Below are 19239 nucleotides of genomic sequence, written 5' to 3' on the forward strand. Positions count from 1 at the left end.
TGTAATTTCTCTTCATTATTTCTCTTCATATGACAAGGATTAAAAAGGATTTGCCAGTAGATTGTCGACTTGATTCATGATGATGACTGCTAGCTAAGATTTTGAAAGTATGATGTTGACAGTCCAATCAAGGCCACTGTACATATAACGTGATTTGACATCAATTTATCTGTGTTTTCTGCTGGCTTGCACCACCACCACAGAAAGCACTGAGCTAGGCTGAAACACCTGCATTTTGGAGCTGCCTTACTCAAGAAAACAAAAAAGAAACCATGTTTGTATGCAGCTTATTAACTCAATTATGTCTTTTTTTTTTTACATTGTTTGCAAACTGATATGTGAATACGTATTAATTTCAAAAAACATGCAAAACAGGCAAGCATTTGTTAAAAATGTGGGGCTCAATCCCTGAATAACGGGTCGCCACTGGTGGTGTCCCATCCTTTCAGGTTGTTGGTCTGAGATAGGACTAATAGATTGAAATAGTGGAGTAGGATGGGGTTATTTTTTTCTTTTATTTTTAAAACAAGTTCTGAGTGTCGTGTTAGATGGTAGGGTATTTGTTTATTTATTTTTTCAAGCGAAGTATGAGGGAGTTGTACTCCAGTCTAGTAGGTGGCGGTAATGCAACATTTATTGGATGCCAACCGCCGTTAAACCTCATCAAAGAAGAAGTAAACCGACCCTTGTTGTGAACGCGCAGTTCTCTGTCACCCAGTCAGCTGACATCCAGTGCCAGTTTGTTGCTTGTCATTAGGCCCATGTTTTTACGTCGTGTATGAGCAACTGAAAATCTATTTAGTCAAATCAAGTAGCTGATTATTATTAGTCAGTTGTTTTCTAGCTACCTTTATTAGTAAGCAAAAAACAACAACTGAAGAACCAGCCATGGCGCTCAGCGATGCCGACGTACAGAAACAGGTAACATTATCTTGCTTGCTAAAGCTAGCTAAGTTTTGCTAACACAAACTATTACAAAGTAGAAAAGGTAATCTGTGTGCTTTATTTTTAGTTGGCTATGCTAACATGTCTGCTTTGTGAGATATACAGTTAGCTATATATTTGTCAGCTCTCACCAGATGTCAAAAGAGCTACTATAGTTCGATGCATCATGGCACTTCCCCTTATGATTCAAAATGTATCTAACTCAATCAATCAATCAATCAATCAAATTTATTTTATATAGCCCTTCGTACATCAGCTGATATCTCAAAGTGCTGTACAGAAACCCAGCCTAAAACCCCAAACAGCAAGCAATGCAGGTGAAGAAGCACGGTAACTGTCCAGTGTTTCCAGATTTCTATGAAATATGATCTATAATTAATTACAATATGAGTGAAATAGTTTTCCTTCACAAAAATGTATTTAGTATGTTAAAAAGCAGCTTTTATGTGTGGGTATAACGTTACTCCAACAACAGAATGATGTGTGCTTATACTTTACATTTAAAAAAAAATGGATATGTAGACCGTTGATTGGCAGCTCATCATCTATGAGGAAATAACTTTTTGAAACGGTCTATTTAGATACAAGTTAGATTTTTTTTTTCTTCTCCCAATTCATGCTTTGGCCACATACGAGTATAGGATGAGTCAAACATTATTTGGATATGAGTTAACAGAATATTCACCTCTAAAAGTGAGATTTTCACTGGACAATTAGGCCTAGTTTAATTTAGCAAGTTAGAGAACAAGCTAATTAATTGGTGCTTTCTATGCATATCAACCCACTCTAATCCATGAGTAGATTGGTTTGCCATGCCAGTAATTTGCTTTGCCTTGATATATTGTGCCTCTGGGTTTTTGTGTTGGAAAGGCACTTTGGGAATCAATAATGCCCCCCTGCCTAATGTTTTAGAGTGCATTATATGAAAGATGGCATACAGGCAACAATGTACTGCGTCTAGGCATAGCTAGTTAAAAAATGTGCCTTTGGGACCTATGATGGTGGATTCCTCACTTGTTCATGAGAAAATTAGTTCTACACACTTCTTCATCCCTTGTTTCTCCTTGGACAGATCAAGCATATGATGGCCTTCATTGAACAGGAAGCCAATGAGAAAGCAGAAGAAATTGATGCAAAGGTAATGCTCTCCCATCTAGCCTGCAAGTCTGGTAAAGGTACTGTTCAAAATATTAACAAATTTGTGTCTGCTCCTAAAGGCAGAAGAGGAGTTCAACATTGAGAAGGGCCGTCTGGTGCAGACACAAAGGCTCAAGATCATGGAGTACTATGAGAAAAAAGAAAAGCAGATAGACCAGCAGAAGAAAATGTGAGTTTTTTTTCCCCCCGTTATATCCCAGCAGTGAATTCTTCTCAGATGAATGGGACATACTCTTCATAATGATATCTTTTCTGGAGGCAGATCCTAATTTAAACAGTGTGACATTTTGGCAATTACTACTTCTTCTTACCCAGAGTCAGATGAACTCATTGATATGTCTCTGCGTGCAGTTTGAAAGTGTTTGCGCGATGACTGGAAGTCTACAGGAACAGCTAGCATGCTAGTATGCTAACTACAAAAGTACACTGTAACATCACTATTCTGCCCTACCAAGCAAAAATCAGTGGTGGAAAAAGTACCCAATTGTCATACTCGAGTAAAAGTAAAGATAGCTTAACAGAAAATGACTCAAGTGAAAGTCATCCAGTAATATACTTCCTGAGTAAAAGTATTTGATTTTAAATATACTTAAGTATCAAAAGTAAATGTAATTTCAAAAATATACTAAAGTACCAAAAGGTCAAGTATAAATATTTTTAAAAAAAAGAAATCCTTATGGCAAACCAGGCACGATTTCTTGATTTTTAAAAAAATTCACGGATAGTCAGGGGCACACTCCAACACTCAGACATAGTGTAAAAATGAAGCATTTGTGTTTAATGAGTCCATCAAATCAGAGGCAATAGGAATGAGCCAGGATGTTCTCTTGAAAAGTGTGTGAATTTGACAATTTTCCTGTCCTGTTAAGCATTCAAAAGTAATTTTGGGTGTCAGGGAAAATGTATGGAGTAAAAATTACATTATTTTCTTTAGGAATGTAGTGGAGTAAAAGTTGTCAAAATATAAATAGTAAAGTACAGATACCCCCAAAAAATGACTTAAGTAGTACTTTAAGTATTTTCACTTATTTACCTTGGTTTCACAGTAACTTTATGCAGTTACTGCTAACATGACCCCCATTTTCTCCAAAACACAATACAATATAGGCAGGATACTTGTCCACATGATTAAGCATGTATTTAATGTAGCAAAAATGAAATTAACTAATTTTCAACCAAATGAGCAGTTTTTTTACCTTCTTGGTAGAGCAGTATTCTTCCCTTTTGCACCATAATTTGTTCTCTCCATGTTGTCCTGTCCAAACCATGTGTTGTGCCTCCCATTGATAAGAGTACTTGACTGCCAGTCTGCCACTTAATATTTGGCTTCTCCACACAGTCAGATGTCCAACCTGATGAACCTGGCTCGACTGAAGGTGCTGAAAGCTCGTGATGACATGATTTCGGTTAGTGGCGGCTTTCCTGCAATTATCTGACCACATTAAATGTTTCGCCTATCAACAACATTTTAGATTTCTTGTTGCTAGTGATGTCTGACTCTTTCTCTTTCTGTGTGTCAGGATCTGCTAACTGAGGCTCGTCAGAGGCTGGCTAACATTGCCAAGGACCCGGCGAGGTACCCTGCGTTGTTGGAGGGGCTAGTTCTGCAGGTAGTCTTTCTGTGCGCTCAGGATTAATCCGACTCATGTAGGCTGACAGAAGTTTGCCGTGCCGCTAATACTCACTGTCATGCAATGAACCATGGCTACTATATGTGGTCTAATTATGTCCGGACTTCAATTTCAGGGATTCTACCAACTGCTGGAGCCCAAAGTGATAATTCGCTGCCGGCAGCAGGACATTGCCATGGTGCAGGTCAGTGTTATGTTATTTGCCATTGTCTGTGTATCATGACTGATTTCAGCTTGTATTATGACTTGAATTGGCCTACTTGTGTTTGAGAAAATTTGGATTCATTCACAATTTGGTTTTCACCATACAGGCTGCTGTTCAGAAAAATATCCCCATCTATAAAGCTGCTGTGAAGAGCAAAATTGAAGTTGGCATTGACCAAGACCGGCACCTTTCACCAGACATGTATGAGATTCCTTTTCATTTCACATTAATTGTGGCTAAACAAAGAGCACATCAATGACTAAGAGGTACAATAACAACCAGGATGCTAAAATGGGAGTCAGGTAGCCTAGCAGTTAAGAGCGTTGGGCCAATAAAAGAAAGGTCGCTGGTTCGAATCCCCGAGCCGGCAAGGTGGAAAAAATCTGCCGTTTTGCCCTTGAGCAAGGCAGTTAACCACCAACAACAACTGCTCCCGGGTGCCGACGATGCCGAAGTTGATTAAGGCCGCCCCCTGCACCTCTCTGATTAAAGTGTTGGGTTAAATGCGGAAGACACATTTCAGTTGAATGCATTGTTGTTCAACTGACTAGATATCCCCATTCCCTAAAATAGAGTGCATGTATTTGTATTCGGCACATTAGCAATGCAAAGGAATGGGAGAGATTACATCTACTTTACTGTTATGTTAAAATGGTTTCACATCTGTTTTTGAACGTTAACTTTATCACACTGTGCAAATTAGGTCTATCCATGTGATTGATTGAGATAATAGGACATAAGCAAGCTATAGTGGTCCTTCAGCGAGTGACTGTGACCTGTATGATTCTGGTGTCCACAGCTCTGGAGGTATTGAGATGTACAACGCTAATGGGAAGATCAAGGTAGCCAACACCCTGGAGAGCAGGCTAGACCTCATGGCCCAGCAGGTACAGTATTGACATATTAGACAGAAGAGGAGGGGTTAGGAATCACAATAGAAATACCCCAAACACTAACCCAATTATGTCACATGTACTCCTCCAACAGGATGAGGTTGATTTGAATCTGCTTGATCTTATCTACCTTAATATCCTTTGTAAGCTCGGTTGATGAGTACTCTGTATCCTGAGTAGTACCGGGACAGCTAGGTATTCACTCTGACCTCTCTGTTTGTTCTCTGACAGATGATGCCTGAGGTCAGAACGGCTCTGTTCGGTGCCAACCCGAACCGTAAGTTTTTGGACTAAAAGATGGTGATGCTGTTGGAGACAAAGGTTAAGGGATCATTGGAAGTGTTACTGCGAACAAGCGTCTCATTTGGGCTGGATATGTTGAAAGTTGAGCAGAGCCTAAGAACACCCTTTCTCTGATCTTCCCAACTTTAAGCACTTATCTATATGATCTTCCAAAGTAAGAAACTGTTTTATGAGACACGATGTGAGGGAGAATGTGTGTTGTCTGGTGTTAAGGGTAGGTGGCTTTCACAAGTGTTTTATACTACCTCCTCAGTTTACCACTGCTCCCCTCCCATCACTAAGGGTTGTCTGATTGTCCCCTTACTTTCCCTTGAGGAATAATCAAGTTATTTTTGTTTACTGTAAGGTGTCCAAACACCTAACAGGGTGGCTGCCGCTATTCCTTTTGATGTTTGTGTATTTTGTGTGTTGAGTGGGAACATATTGGATTGGAGAATGAATGTCTTTTGTTGTTACCCATGTGATTAACAATACATATGCAACAAAGAAACATGAATATTCACTGTTTGTACACAGATTGTTCATTCAATTCAGATGTTCTCCAATGAAGAATAAAATAGTTATTCCAACCCTATCATAAAATGTATAAAACAAAATGCTTTCATTGCCACCTAGTGGACTTAATCCAAAGTGCGTTGGCAAGAACCTGGTACTTTTTTAAATGGATCTTATCATAGGCTATACTAAGTTGTACATCAAACTAACTTCTGCTGAATTCCAAAATGTGTAAGATAAATGCAAGATGTTTAGGACGAGACTCCATCAGCAGAAATAAGGCTTTATTTGCATAATTTTTATTGTTTGCATGACATATAATTCAAAGATGCATTAAAAAACAAGCTAACAGTTACAGTTGTGGAGAACAGGAAGGTAAGACTTCTGAGTGCAGGCCCAACAGTCTTAACCTGTAGGAGAGGAGCCTGGCTGTTCAGTGGGTTACAGTACAGAGACTAGGATTAAAGCATTAACTGGAGGAGTCCAAGATTACAACTCTGGACTCACGGATGGGAAAGAAACTCACTGGGGAGGAAAGCCAATGTGGAGGTTGTCCTTTTTCATGAAACGAAAAGGATCTCTGTGAAAGGTGGACCAATTGCTTTGAATTGCCGGACACATTTTAGACTTCTCATGGCAGTGTAGTCAGCATTATACAACATTAGTAAATAAAATGTTTGATCTTTTAAAAACAAATGTTGATGGATTTGTCACTTACATATAAAGTGCTTTTGTCAAACCATGATAGCTTGGTAACTTCCTTAGTGATGATAAAGTCAAGGAGCCTTTGCATAAGAACCATGGAAAGTAATCTCTCCCTCAATTCACTGCTGAATGAAGCAGTATGTTTTGTACTGTAAGGGACACTGACACATGCTGCTGCTATCCCAGTAGCCCTAGCAACTGCTCTCCTACACCCAGGAAGTAGACCCCCTGTGCGATGCCAAAGAGGGGGTCGATGACCAGTGCGCGACTAGTTGCCCCATTGAGGAATGTTGCTGGGCCCTTTACTCCAGATCCTCCTATGGAAGTGTGAGAAACCTGCTGTCAACCAAAGGTTAGCGCATACATATTGGAGAAATGTGTGTTTTATGGTGCAAGCCTTACCGTGTGCAGTCAACAATGCCACGGTATGTGTCCTCCCCCTTCTGCAAGGTCTGTATACGAGTCTTTATGACTGCACACACACACTGAAACCAATGTAAACTCAACTGCCCTTAAAGTACAGACAATGTGGATATCATGCTCTGGGATTGCAGAGTTATTGATAATGTATTTCATACCATTGTAATTGGGGTCTCATGGTATAATTGAATTGTAATCCGCTAATCAAATTAAATAGCCTTTGCAATCCCAACCCAACACAGGAATCAGCCCTTACAAACTGCTCCTGTATGACATCTACAGATTAGATGGTCTTATTGTGGACATTAACATTTAGGACTGAATGACATGCACTGCTACTGAATACAGTGGTTTATCTCTCCTTTATGGGGCTCCCCCAGCCCTTCCCTGCCTCTGTCTCTCACCGTCAAGTGGTGTGACAGCTACAGCTGCCACTGATCCGGCTGTGCAGCCTGCAGTGAAGGACTGCAGGAATGGGGCCCGCTCCTGCAAGTCTCCATGACTACTCGGCCCTTCCCAGCGTGTTCAGGTTGGTGAACAGCGGGAAGTAGATCATAGAGAAAGGAAAATCCCTGGAATACGAAAAGAACGCAGGCATGTTTCAGTCGGTCCACAGCTAGATTCAGCCTGCCAGACATACAATAACTGCAGAAACCTATTGATTTATGTTGGCCTTGATTAGCCAAGGTGCCAGACCACACATACAGTAAGTACTGTACATATGTAAAAGACAAACGTATCAACAGAAATACAAAATATTGAACGGAGCGATGCAATATGTGGTATATGTAAATCAGGCAGCCTTTACAAGAAGTAAATCAAAGTCTTTGCCACAAACTAATCACCAGTAATGAGTCAAATCAGGCCTGACAGTGAATCTAGCAGGTTACCTCAGTTCAGTCAGTTCAGGATTACGTCATTCCGAACTGAACAAGAGAAATGTGTGTGTGTGTGCTTCACAGGAGGCTGCTGAGGGGAGGACGGGTCATATTGATGTACGGAACGGTGCGAATGGAATGGCATCTAACACCTGGAACCATGTGTTTAATGTACAGTATTTGATACCGTTCCACTGATTCCGCTCCAGCCATTAACACGAGCCCATCCTCCCCAATTACGGGGCCTCAACCTCCTGTTGTGTGCTTGTACCACAGGGAGTGAGTGAGTGATTGAGTGTGTGCGTTTCTTTGACACGTACAATTTGTATAATATCATTCTTTCCTTTAGCTTTTCACTTTCTATGCTATTTGCCTATGTGGATTTGTCAGAGGCAGAGAGAGAGATAGAGTGTCACACCTCATCAGTGTGGCTCCTGCTCCCCGGTAGAGGCCTGGCAGGCCACGTGTCTTCAGTAGCTCCAGGGTAATACGGACGGCAGGGGTCCGAGGTGGAGGGGCAGGCTGGGCTGGAGGAGATGGACCAGGAGCTGGACCAGAAGCTGCAGTGTGTGCTTGGACCACTCTGCTTGGACCACTATGCTTATGTCAGCTGTCACACACACACACATCACATCAGTGCAAAAAAAACTTCAGCAGCAGTCTGAGATGTGGTTGGCCTAAGGACAAACGGTTCACAGAACTCAAACAACCTTCCTGCGTCCTGCAAATGGATCTTGAGCATCTCCATGGGTGTGGTCACTATCATCTGGCAGGTCTCCGCACCGCATCCTGCCAGTATCTCCCCCCACAGGGGCAACTTCCTGTGGGCCAAATGACAGGGTTAACAGACTAATAAATAGACACATAGCAATAATAACAATAATGGCACTACCCCTGATAAAATGAGACAGTTTACTGTAGCAATAGCACCTTAGTTCGTCTGACTTCATTACATGAATGTTATGTTAACTTGATGGATAAAAAACTACTCTAAGGTATGTCAATTTATGTTTCAGTTAAATAGTTAAAAGTGTAAGTGCTGTGCTAGGACAAAAAGTTAGTTTCCCGTCCTTGGAGAGCTTCTGTCTGAAGATATAATTTGCTGCCAGTTTAATGGCATTCTCTGGTGCGACGAGTGAGATTCACTGCTGCACCTGCGGAAAAAATAGTAATGGATTATAACAACACAATCTACAGTTAACGTCATTAAAAAAACGTCCCCTGCACTTTCATATGATTAGCTCTAGGCTAGTTAATAACTCTAGGTGCTCAATACTTTCAAAGGGTATAATACATGGTTTATAGCAGTTATTTCAATTTAGGCCGTGTCAGCTACACTCAACACAGAATTGTACATTACATTAATCCAGGGAAATAGTACCTCGATATATCCCAAAGTAGCCTTCCATCTTTACTGTCTTCGTCAAACAGTCCAGCCTTCACATCAAAAGGAGAAGTATTCAGGTAAAAATCAGTTTGGGTGAACTTTCTGATATATTCATGATATATCTTATAAATCAAATCAAACTTTATTTGTCACATGCACCAAATACAACAAGTGTAGCCTTTACTGTGAAATGCTTACTTACAAGCCCTTGACCAACAGTGCAGCTTAAGAGGAAGAAAATATTTACCATGTAGACTAATATAAAAAGTAACACAATAAGAAAAACAATAACGAGGCTATATACAGGGGGCACCGGTACCAAGTCAGTGTGCAGGGGTACAGGATAGTTGAGGTAGTCTGTACATGTAGGTGGGGGCGAAGTGACTATGCATAGATAACAAACAAACAGCGAGTAGCAGCAGTGTACAAAAGGGGGGGGTCAAGGTAAATTGTCTGGTGGTGATTTTATGAATTGTTCAGCAGTCTAATGGCTTGGGGGTAGAAGCTGTTGAGGATCCTTTTGGTCCTAGACTTGGTGCTCCGGTACCGCTTGCCATGCGATAGCAGAGAAAAACAGTCTATAACTTGGGTGACTGGAGGGCTTTGGGCTTTCCTCTGACACCGCCTAGTATATAGGTCCTGGATGGCAGGAAGCTTGGCCCCAGTGATGTACTGGGCTGTTTGCACTAACCTCTGTAGCGCCTTATGGTCAGATGTCGAGCAGTGATGCAACCGGTCAGGATGCTCTTAATGGTGCAGCTGTAGAAACTTTTGAGGATCAGGGGACCCATGACAAATATTTTCAGTCTCCTGAGGGGAAAATGTTTTGTTGTGCCCTCTTCACGACATTTAACTGATGCTTATTGACCATGCATAAACAATGAATAGCATTTAGTAATTTGCTTTTCCTTACAATACAGTGTCTTGTCAATCTTAACAAAACCCTACATCATAGAATGTTGGTTGTTCAGCATCACTTAAACACAGCTACACACTACAAACATAATTGATGGACACTTTCCTTTAAAGTTAGAATCATTAATTGAATCAATAAGCTGAGGGATGGGCCTGTAGAAATGTAACCACTCTTAAATGAATAGACAGCACTATGGATGCAAGGACTGACCATCCATGATACTGTTTACATTGTTTACAAACAGAATAAAACAGGTTTATATATTTGGGTTCTGATGGGGTACAACAGTTGAACTAAGCTCATGAGGCATTTATAAGTTATATTCTCCAAGAATCAATAGGTATATATCATTCATTTAGAAGTCCAAAAATAGATGTATCAACTAAGGATTCTAACTTGAATTGGTTCACAGTTTGATTTTCCATTGATTTGATTAAACTTCATTAGCAGCTACTAGATTGTTACTTAATTAAAAGACCATGAGTAGTCAGGATGCCAAAGGATCACTTCTGTGCCAACCAGTAACTCACTTCACCAATGTAAATATAGGCTCAATGCCCACTCAACGCTATGATGCCATAGTGTGTACAGATGTATAGAGATAGACAGTTGTCTGTACTAGACAACCAGTAGAGCCAAGCATGTCAATAACTAGTACTATAGAGTCAAGAATTGATTATTTTCCCTGTCTGATTTCTTGTGGAAGCCACTCAGTATTGTAGCGCTCACCAAAACAGCACCAAACACTTGTTTTGAATGCAAATGTTCAAAAACACATTTGACCTAATCTGCCCTCAGTTTAGTCTGATTACTTGAAAACAATTACTGTGTGCATGAGTCAAAACAGAACTATTCTCTCTTTCATCCAGTTCAATAAACTGTACTTTATTTACTTTTTTGATTTACTTTTTTATTTTATTGTGTGAACAAAGTAAAAGAGGAACCAAGCCAAGGCAGTATGTCATCACCACTTACCACACTCACAAAGTAATAAACAATTTATCTTCCTAAAATGTGAATTTAAACCTAACCTTAACTACACTGCTAATGTTATGCCTAACCTTAAATACAATTTTACAAAAGCTCATTTTGGTTTTCATTCATTTTTACGAAATAGCCAATTTGGACTTTTTGGCTACGAGAAAACAAGGCAGTACTCACATTCCGGTGTGGACTCGGGCACCCTGCTGGTTCTGTAGGCGGGTCTTGGCCCGATCATTACGAAACACACAGCTCACACCCACCAGCCCTGTCACGCCCCCATTAATCAGCTTAGCAGGGAGGCTGCGGAGGAGGGAAACACGCACATACACCCACGAAAGCAGCCCGAGTGACACAAATCCATGCATAAACACAGAGGAACACAGGCACACACACAAACAGACACACACCCACACACACACATGGAAAAACACAGACATAAACACTTTGTAAATGGAAATGCTGGCATAGGGCAACACAAAATGTTTCCTCCTTTCACATTATTGTTAGATTGAATCCTCCAGGTTCTAGGTAAAGAGATATATTGCAATGGGGGTTACCTAACTTTCTGCTCAGCCATCCTGTCTCTCATTGGGCTCCAGGCCCACTTCGGTTTCCTTCCTCCTCCTTCTCCCATCGGCACAGCAGCTCAGCCCAAAGGTGTTATCACCACTACCGTACCCTTATCGACCCATCTGTCTCCAGCACAAATGCAACTTGCCACCTCTATGGTATCAATGTGGTGTCTGTTCTTCCACGGTGGGGAACCAATAGCGTTCCTCTCCCCTGTATTTTGTGGCACCCACCACCTGAGCTTAACCGGTGTCCTCTGGCCAGTATTCCTGCTCTGCTGTGCCTCACAGGAATACCAGTGGTCTCTGTCTGTTCCAATAGAGCAAGGCCACACCAATGACAAGGGTCAGGTTACCTTTTCTCATGCCTCAGTATCATACAGAGGTCCTATTTATCTCGTTGTAAACTCTCTGAACTGCAGGGACAACTCTTTATGGCAATAGTTGTTCAGAGTATTGCAGAGGATTGAACGTCCACACACTGAATAAGAATTTTGACCATAGATCTTATGATTGAAGGCCATCTTGGTCATTCATTAGCCGGGTCCCAGATCTGTTTGCGCCATCATGCCACTCCATTCCACTCCTTGTCATGTTGGCATAGGACAAGGAGCAGCAAGGAGTGGAAGGTCAGCACAAATACATCCGGTACCCAAGTAGGTCATTCATAATTCTGAAGCAGAATGTCCTGTGGCTCCCACACAGAAAAATAACATCTTTAGTCTCTCTAATCTTATTGCTAAAAGGGATAAGATGATTTGAGCTACCAAGGAGGGCAAAACTGAAAGATGACAAGCTTACCAGTTTCCTTTAGTTGTGTTTGAGATCCACCATTTCCAAAGGACTGAAAAGAGATTCAATGTGAACTTGTAACATTGGTTTGATAAATGTTTTCTGCTAACAATAATTGTCAGAAGCTGGTCTGTTATTATGCACAATATTACCCAAGCCGTAAAATCGACATCAGGTGTTCCCACCTACCCTCTTCTCCTCTTGTCCCCTTTCTTCCATTCTTATTTCTTTCTCTCCTTATTTCCTTCTCAGCTCCCTAATTAATCTCTCTTAATCTCCCCACCTTCCTTCCCCTTCTGTCTTTTTTTACCACTGTAAACCATCTCTCTACCCTCGCTTCTCTCCTCCTTTGAAAAAATAATGAATTCACCTTTCTCCATCTCTCACCTTTGTTTTGACACCATTCTCTTGATTTCTCCTCAGTTCTTATCTTCCACCACAACCATCCTCCTAACCGTTCCTCGGGATCCCTTTCATCTTACAGCTCAGTCTTTTCTAGTGCCCAGTCAGTCACATTCTGCACATGCCTTTCACTGAGCCGCTCTGTGAAACTTTCTTTCAGCTCCGTTCCATTCACACTAGTCCCCTGCCAAAAACGCAGACAAGAGTCTTTACCCCATGCCAACTTCAACCCCCCCCAAACCCCAACTGCTTCAAACTGCACCAGGTCATCCAGCTCAGACAACATAGATCATTTTTTGTCTGAAAAATAGGTTTTTATCATGAGAAAGACAGCAGTGGGGAACTTACCCCTGTCAGTGCATCCCACAAGCAGGATCAAGCTGTCCACGTTCCTTTCACTTCAACAATGTGTGCAGCAATGGTAGTCAAGCAGAACAAGCTCCACCCTGCTCTGCTCCAACTATCTGGTTTATATGAGTATTGATTTTTAGTATTGATTTATGTTAATGGGACTACAACTTCTGACATTGATAATTAGTCACAACAATGGCAAATACTTGCATCCCAGCAGTAGTTTTTCATAAAAGTAAATATCACTTTTTCACAAACATTTCTTATTTTGTGTTACAATCTGTTGTCACATTACAGTACAAAGAAAATGTAAAAAGGGCATAACTTGCAAGAGAAAAATATAAACTGATAGAATAATTGTTCTTATCTTTTGGAGTGGTACAAAGGTCAGAGTGACTGTAAAACAGGTGGAAACAGGTGTACATTCTACATGCAGAGACAGACTGGACTAAATGTTTACTGCCATAACAACACAGGGCTTACCAACCCTGTTATTGCTTGTCTTTATGTTTGCTATCTCATTATCTAGGCCTATTGTGTTTATTTTCTTCCACAATGAAAAGGTTGTTTTACAAAGAGTGGAAGCATTATGGATGGTATTTTTGTGGAGAGGAGGACTTTCAGAAAGCACCAATGAGAGAGCGGCTCTCACACCCCAGTTGTTGAAGTGGGTAAATGTGGCCCCCAGACTACCTGGTGTCAGGTTACAAACCCTGGACTCCCCTTAACTCCAGATGGAGAGGATTTTGTAGTCTGTGATTATGTAAGGTATTTGTATTCCAAATATCCTCTGTTAGGCCATATTGAGTCAATGAGTCCTGTCTCAAAAACTTGCCAAGTGTTTCCAGAGGATCAATGGAAAAAAATCAACACTGACAATGTTGTGGGTATGATATTGACCAACCTAGGGTTGGATGCATAATCCATCCAAACTTTTGCTATTGCCTTAGATTCACAAAGTCCTATAAGAGCACCCTTCCAGACAGTACTCAGAATAGTCTAATACAGTACTTACACACTAATGTCCCTTGCCACTAGAGTGCTTCCACAATCATCTATGTATATATTATATTTATGTATATTCTTTATTATTAATTGTATTATTTTCATTTCACTTTGACCAGGGTTGTTGGAGCTTAATTACCCTGTAATTACACCTGCAACCCTTTACATGTGACTATTAAACTTCTAATCTAACCTAATTGCGCAAAGAAACGTGTGATGACAAAGATCATGCTCACTGAGGTGACTCATTGATTTTCATCATACATGGTCTTTTAATCTTAAAATGATGGTCAACCTATGTTAGGACATGCTAGTGGGCTGCATGAAATGGTATTGGATAGTCTTTATGAGGCACACACATTGGAGTTGTGAATGGATGTTCTGAAATAGTCTGGAGCCTAGATCATTGAACAACTTCCATGTTCTAAAATGAGTAAGGCTACCTAAGCTCGACCACAGCCACACTGGACAACAGGCAGTCGGGATTTGTCTGTCTCCTAGCAACATGGCAGCACTGAAGGGGCACAGCAGCTCCCAGGGGACCTAAGCCTATCAAAATATCGACAGCACTGTGATAGCTGTCCACCGACTAGCCCTGAGGTGACTGCTCAATCAACCCCAGCCCTAATAGAATACAGATAGGTTCAATCAAAGGGCAGTTTCCATTTGCTAGTGAATATGTCAATATAGAAAATGTTGATAAACAGAATGTTGTAGTCCGGGAAATTGCATGATTGCTGTTTCTCTTCTTTCCATTGTCAAGCTTTTACGAATTGTGTAGCCTACATAAATGGTGAATTATAGTATGTTATTTTGGTAGTCCATTAAGATAGCCGCCCATTAATGACAGTTCAGAGAAACAAAATGACAGTGTCTAAGGCCAGTTGTCATCACCGCACACAACCTCTCTCCTGTTCATGCGCTTTTCTCTTTCTGCGATGGGGGGAGCCACAGCTTTACATATTAAACTTAAACCCTTGTTGGAGATTGCCGTTACAAAACAAATATATTCTAAACATTTTCCTCGCTTTTCAAGCTAATACAGCTACACTTAACTGTGGTTTTATATAAACTACAAGTTTAAATATAAAGGCTAATTGCTAGCCTATAATAAGAGTTCAATAAGGATATTATTACCTAACTCATCATAACTGATCCAGGGAGGAAAAAAGAAAAGAAACATCCAACAAACAGTGATCACGTTTAATCCAGTGTAAATGCCCTGCACTTACTTTCTTCAACTCTTGAAGACGCGCAACAGAAGAAGCGCACACAATTTTTATGTAGATACCGTAGAAGCGCTTTTGCAAGACCGTTCTGAATTCACGAGCATTCCCTTTAAATGGGGACTGGTCTATCAGTCGAGGTGGTGGTGATGGCCGCATCGTAAACAAAACAAAGAAACCGGCTAATCAAATGTTCTTATCAATATACTTTAATTTGAGTATAATTACATGTAAACAAATAGGTTGATGGGTACCATAAATGCTTAGTCACTAAGCATTTATGATACCCAGGATTTTGTATATTTAAATACACGGCGTAAGTAGCTAACTGAACACCCCTCCTCGAGCCACGCTGGTAGCGCCACCCCATCTGTTCAGCGCTTGTGAAATTCTGATTGAAACAGATTGTAGCAAGCGCTCTCCGACCTGGGTTGCAATGGCAACTGACTGGATGGAACATCAACAGCAACTTTTGTCCTATTTTTTAAGGAATTAACGAGATTTTACACTGATACCTTGAGGAAATTATTTCTAATGTGAGAAACAAAGTAATACAATTTAAGGTCCGAAAATGTTCCAGGGATGTACAATTTCTGTGGAAGAGATCCAGTCTTGGTGGGAAGTCCCCGCCATAGCTCATTTCTGTTCGCTGTTCAGGACGGCATTCAACCTACCAGACTTTGAAATTGAGGTAAAGAAGTTCTCGAAATTACATGTAGATATTTGGGAGATTTTCTTTTCTATTTTTGGACTGCTAAATTTCAATTTCCTTCGTATTTGGCTCATATAATTGGTTTTGTAGGGTAGTTGAGATCTAGCTAGCTAGCTCACGTTAGCTAGCTAGCTAATCTATTCAGAACTTATCTGTGTTTATCTAACGCTAGCCAAGTTAGCTGCTAACTAGTTAGCTAGTAAGCTACTAGCTAAGCCAGAACGTTTGAAAAACAGTTAAGTCCCAGTTGAAATAAACGGTAGTTTAATTTCATGATATAAATACGATTACTTTGTTGCTATAACAAGCAATGCAGTTAACGTCAGCTAACAAGTTAGACCAATGCCATTGGCAATGGTCGTGTGTTGTATTTTGATAGTTCTTGCCAGCCCAAACAGAACCATGTGGTGTGAACCGTTTGTTTTCATTTGGTGAAATCTTCGCTCGTGTTTACAGCCATCCAGTCATAGTAAATCGCACGTCTTTGTCCAAATGTTACCTAGCTAACTTACCGTTTATAGTTTGAAACAACGTTAATTATATCACCATAAATAGCTCGAAGTTACAACGTTAGCTAGTTTTGTAACTTATAACGTTAATTGATTAGAGCGTTGACGTTACTCACAATTTCAAAAGAAATCACCCGTGAATAAAGACTGCTTGTAGTTTTATCTTGCTCCCCTTTGATCCACTGATGCCATGCTGATGCCATGTTTTTATCAAGTACAGTCAAGTTCATGACGAGAGTTTCGAATTAATTGTCTAGCATGCTATCTGGACGGGGTAGTCAGGGTAACATTTGCCATTCTGGCATTTTCATTCGTTCGAATGTTTTAACGTTACTATGATGAAGCAGTCGTTCAAATGCTTGCTTTATGTGAAGCTAAAATAAATTCGTCTCTAGAGCGTCAGTGTACATTGGAGTCGGTGCATGGGGGGCTGGCTAAGCTTCACCTCTAGTTTATAGTAAAGTTGGTATTGTGTATATTTTTTTCCGCGAGCGATATCATGATGAAAACGTCTCGATTCTGTAGAACTCGGGTTTGATCGATCTGCAACGTTTAGTTTTACGCGGGTGCGCGTGAATTATTGTATCAATCTTTAACCCGGTCACTAGACACAGATCACATGTGCTGCCACTGTATCTGATTTCAAGAAACATTTTATTTGATGGATTGCCTAATCCGTGACGCATATCAGTAACGGAATCTATGATAATGAGGTTTAATATCATATTGGTCCTGCGCAAATGCTCACCATAAACCCACCGATTTGACGTCTTAATCGGGCGCACTCTTGGTTGTCCAAGGTCACACTTCTATTGTGCTCTAGTCAATAATAAAGTTGAAGGTAGGCTATATATCTGAATAAATGTTAAAGCTCTTCAATTTATTGATATAGCCAATGACTTCTACATCTGTAAATATAATTTGAAGTGGTGAAAATGTACCTACCTACATTTCAGAAATACTATTGGGATTATGTAAGAGGTAGAGTGTACATACTGAAATCTGTAATTTTGTCACTCTTAATTGCTAGAGGACAATCTCTTGTTTCCCAGTCTATAAAGAATCAAGCTCTCTCTAGTGTAAATATGCAGTGGATGATGATAATACAAATCTAAGCCTAGACTGATCAAATGTCATTGTCACATCTTCATGGACCAGGGTAGTATAAGCCTTGGACTACATGATCTCACTCAACCGAACCAATTTTCATTGCATCACGTTACATTATGTTTAGGGGCTCTGACATTTGGACATTACGAATAGCATTTTTCTTTATTGAACCTCTGTTCAAGCAAGGTTAGTCTGAAAATCTTACACAGGTAGGCTATTTATACACTGGCCCAAATGGAACTGAGCTGAAAGGTTGCCAGTTTTCCTCACTATTTGGGACAAACTAAGCCCCATCAGTGAATTGTGGCCCTGGATGATCTTATGTGCTTCATTACCTGGCCTGTAATGGAACAGAGCTTAGTGGATGGCTCTGTTGTTCCTCGTTTGGTTTGTACTTAGCCCTAATGTGTGCTCTTAAACGACTGCTGAAAAAATCAGATGGCTTGTTAGTAAATAGCACACAAATCCAGGTCTAAGAGGATCTAGTGTCTTTGATGTGGCCTTGCCTGGGATGTGATCGTATGACCGCGCCAGAGTAAATGATCAGCTCAGATGAAGGCCTGCGTTTCACTGGACAGAGAACGAAAGCGCTTTAGGAGATCACCTCAAGCTCTTTCTGTAGTCACCAGCATGTGTATACATACATATGTAGCCTAAATCAACTGTTGCTCAGACCATACTAGATTTTCCTTTTAAGGAGCTAATTATATATATTTTAGCCTTTAGGGCCATTTCTCTGATGCAAGATCTAGTTTATAAGGCTCATTATATCTATGTGAAGCCTTGAGGATATGTGGCTATACAGCTAGGATGTTCTAACCATGTTTGACCTGTTTGGATCAACTCCATAGTTCACAGTAGGGTTGAGGAGAGAGGGGTTCCTCTGAATGATTCCTCCTGGGGCTCAGTGAACACTGGTGCTCTGTGTTTAGGCAGGAGGGGGTACTCTTGTCAAACATTTTTATTTTGCATTCATGCTGCATATCATGAGATACCATGGTTTCACCAAGCAGACCTACAGTGACATGGATTCAGAACACCGTTGTCTCAATAAGTAGTCTAACACACCTCTATTTAGGATTGAAATAGCCTATTTCTCTGAAATTCAATATTGGCCAGTCTCACCAAACTTCTAGAAGTTGATTAACATTATTTTATATAGAAGATGTAACCAGACTGTTTCTTTGAACTCTACCACCAAAAATCTTAGATACTGATTTCCTGTGTTTGTACTTGTGCTCTGTCTGTGTCTTGGTGGCACTTAGCTCTGTGCAGTGTGAGCATTGAGGTTGGGTTTCCTAAGAGTTGGGTTGGAGCGATGCTGGAAGTGGCTGTCATTCCCCTGACAGAATGGTCTTTCCTCTGGTATCGAGCGCCCAGGTGATTTGGGTTGAGCTTGGTCGCAGTGTCAACATTACATGACATTCTCTCCGTCCAGCATTGTGGACACAGCGATGCATGTCTCACTGGATGGACAGGAGGGTCAACATTGTGGCCACTGAGAGCTTCAACCAGCTATCCCTGACACATTCATTGGGTGTTGTTAATCTTCTATTCTGGTTTTGTCCCCAGGTGTCAGAATTGGCAGATGGGAGGAAAGGGTATGCTAGCCTCTGAGTAATGCACTTCTTGTGTAGAGAGGA

The 19239-nt window shown here is 40.8% G+C and overlaps 3 protein-coding genes and 1 pseudogene across 6 annotated transcripts in view; 2 read left to right on the top strand and 2 right to left on the bottom strand.

Moving 5' to 3' along the window:
- Nucleotides 1–631: 631 nt before the first annotated feature.
- Nucleotides 632–5717, top strand: LOC110498193 (V-type proton ATPase subunit E 1). Its single transcript, XM_021574820.3, has 9 exons — nucleotides 632–921; nucleotides 2018–2083; nucleotides 2163–2272; nucleotides 3443–3509; nucleotides 3624–3713; nucleotides 3850–3918; nucleotides 4046–4140; nucleotides 4739–4826; nucleotides 5064–5717. Exons 1-9 carry the CDS (start codon nucleotides 889–891, stop codon nucleotides 5124–5126), a joined length of 681 nt encoding a protein of 226 aa, XP_021430495.1. The 5' UTR covers nucleotides 632–888; the 3' UTR covers nucleotides 5127–5717.
- Nucleotides 5718–6384: 667 nt separating this feature from the next.
- LOC118936424 (mitochondrial glutamate carrier 1-like) lies at nucleotides 6385–8583 on the bottom strand (annotated as a pseudogene). Its single transcript, XR_005034309.2, has 6 exons — nucleotides 8564–8583; nucleotides 8323–8454; nucleotides 8052–8240; nucleotides 7160–7327; nucleotides 6738–6807; nucleotides 6385–6652 (listed from the first exon to the last, which is right to left on the bottom strand). The product of XR_005034309.2 is annotated as a mitochondrial glutamate carrier 1-like (transcript).
- On the bottom strand, nucleotides 8116–13119 carry LOC110498203 (uncharacterized). 2 transcript variants are annotated; one of them, XM_090210782.1, is made up of 9 exons: nucleotides 13032–13092; nucleotides 12669–12867; nucleotides 12291–12333; nucleotides 11478–11799; nucleotides 11098–11220; nucleotides 9712–9830; nucleotides 9015–9070; nucleotides 8344–8787; nucleotides 8116–8243 (listed from the first exon to the last, which is right to left on the bottom strand). In XM_090210782.1, the coding sequence occupies exons 4-7, from the start codon at nucleotides 11552–11554 to the stop codon at nucleotides 9057–9059; spliced, it is 333 nt and encodes a 110-aa protein (XP_090066908.1). In that variant the 5' UTR covers nucleotides 11555–11799; nucleotides 12291–12333; nucleotides 12669–12867; nucleotides 13032–13092; the 3' UTR covers nucleotides 8116–8243; nucleotides 8344–8787; nucleotides 9015–9056. The 2 variants fall into 2 exon arrangements, with proteins under 2 accessions (XP_090066908.1, XP_090066912.1); XM_090210786.1 differs by lacking the exon at nucleotides 12669–12867 and having other exon boundaries at nucleotides 13032–13119.
- Nucleotides 13120–15198: 2079 nt separating this feature from the next.
- Nucleotides 15199–19239, top strand: part of LOC110498211 (chromatin remodeling regulator CECR2) — a 55290-nt gene continuing 51249 nt past the window's right edge. For both annotated transcript variants that reach the window (XM_021574842.3, XM_021574851.3), the window contains exon 1: nucleotides 15199–15956. In XM_021574842.3, the coding sequence (XP_021430517.3) occupies nucleotides 15837–15956 (120 nt within the window). In that variant the 5' untranslated portion in view covers nucleotides 15199–15836. The remainder of the gene's footprint in view (nucleotides 15957–19239) is intronic.

Source organism: Oncorhynchus mykiss, chromosome 2 (assembly GCF_057628025.1).
Source record: "Oncorhynchus mykiss isolate SJ-2025 chromosome 2, ASM5762802v1, whole genome shotgun sequence".
Lineage (NCBI taxonomy): Eukaryota > Metazoa > Chordata > Actinopteri > Salmoniformes > Salmonidae > Oncorhynchus > Oncorhynchus mykiss.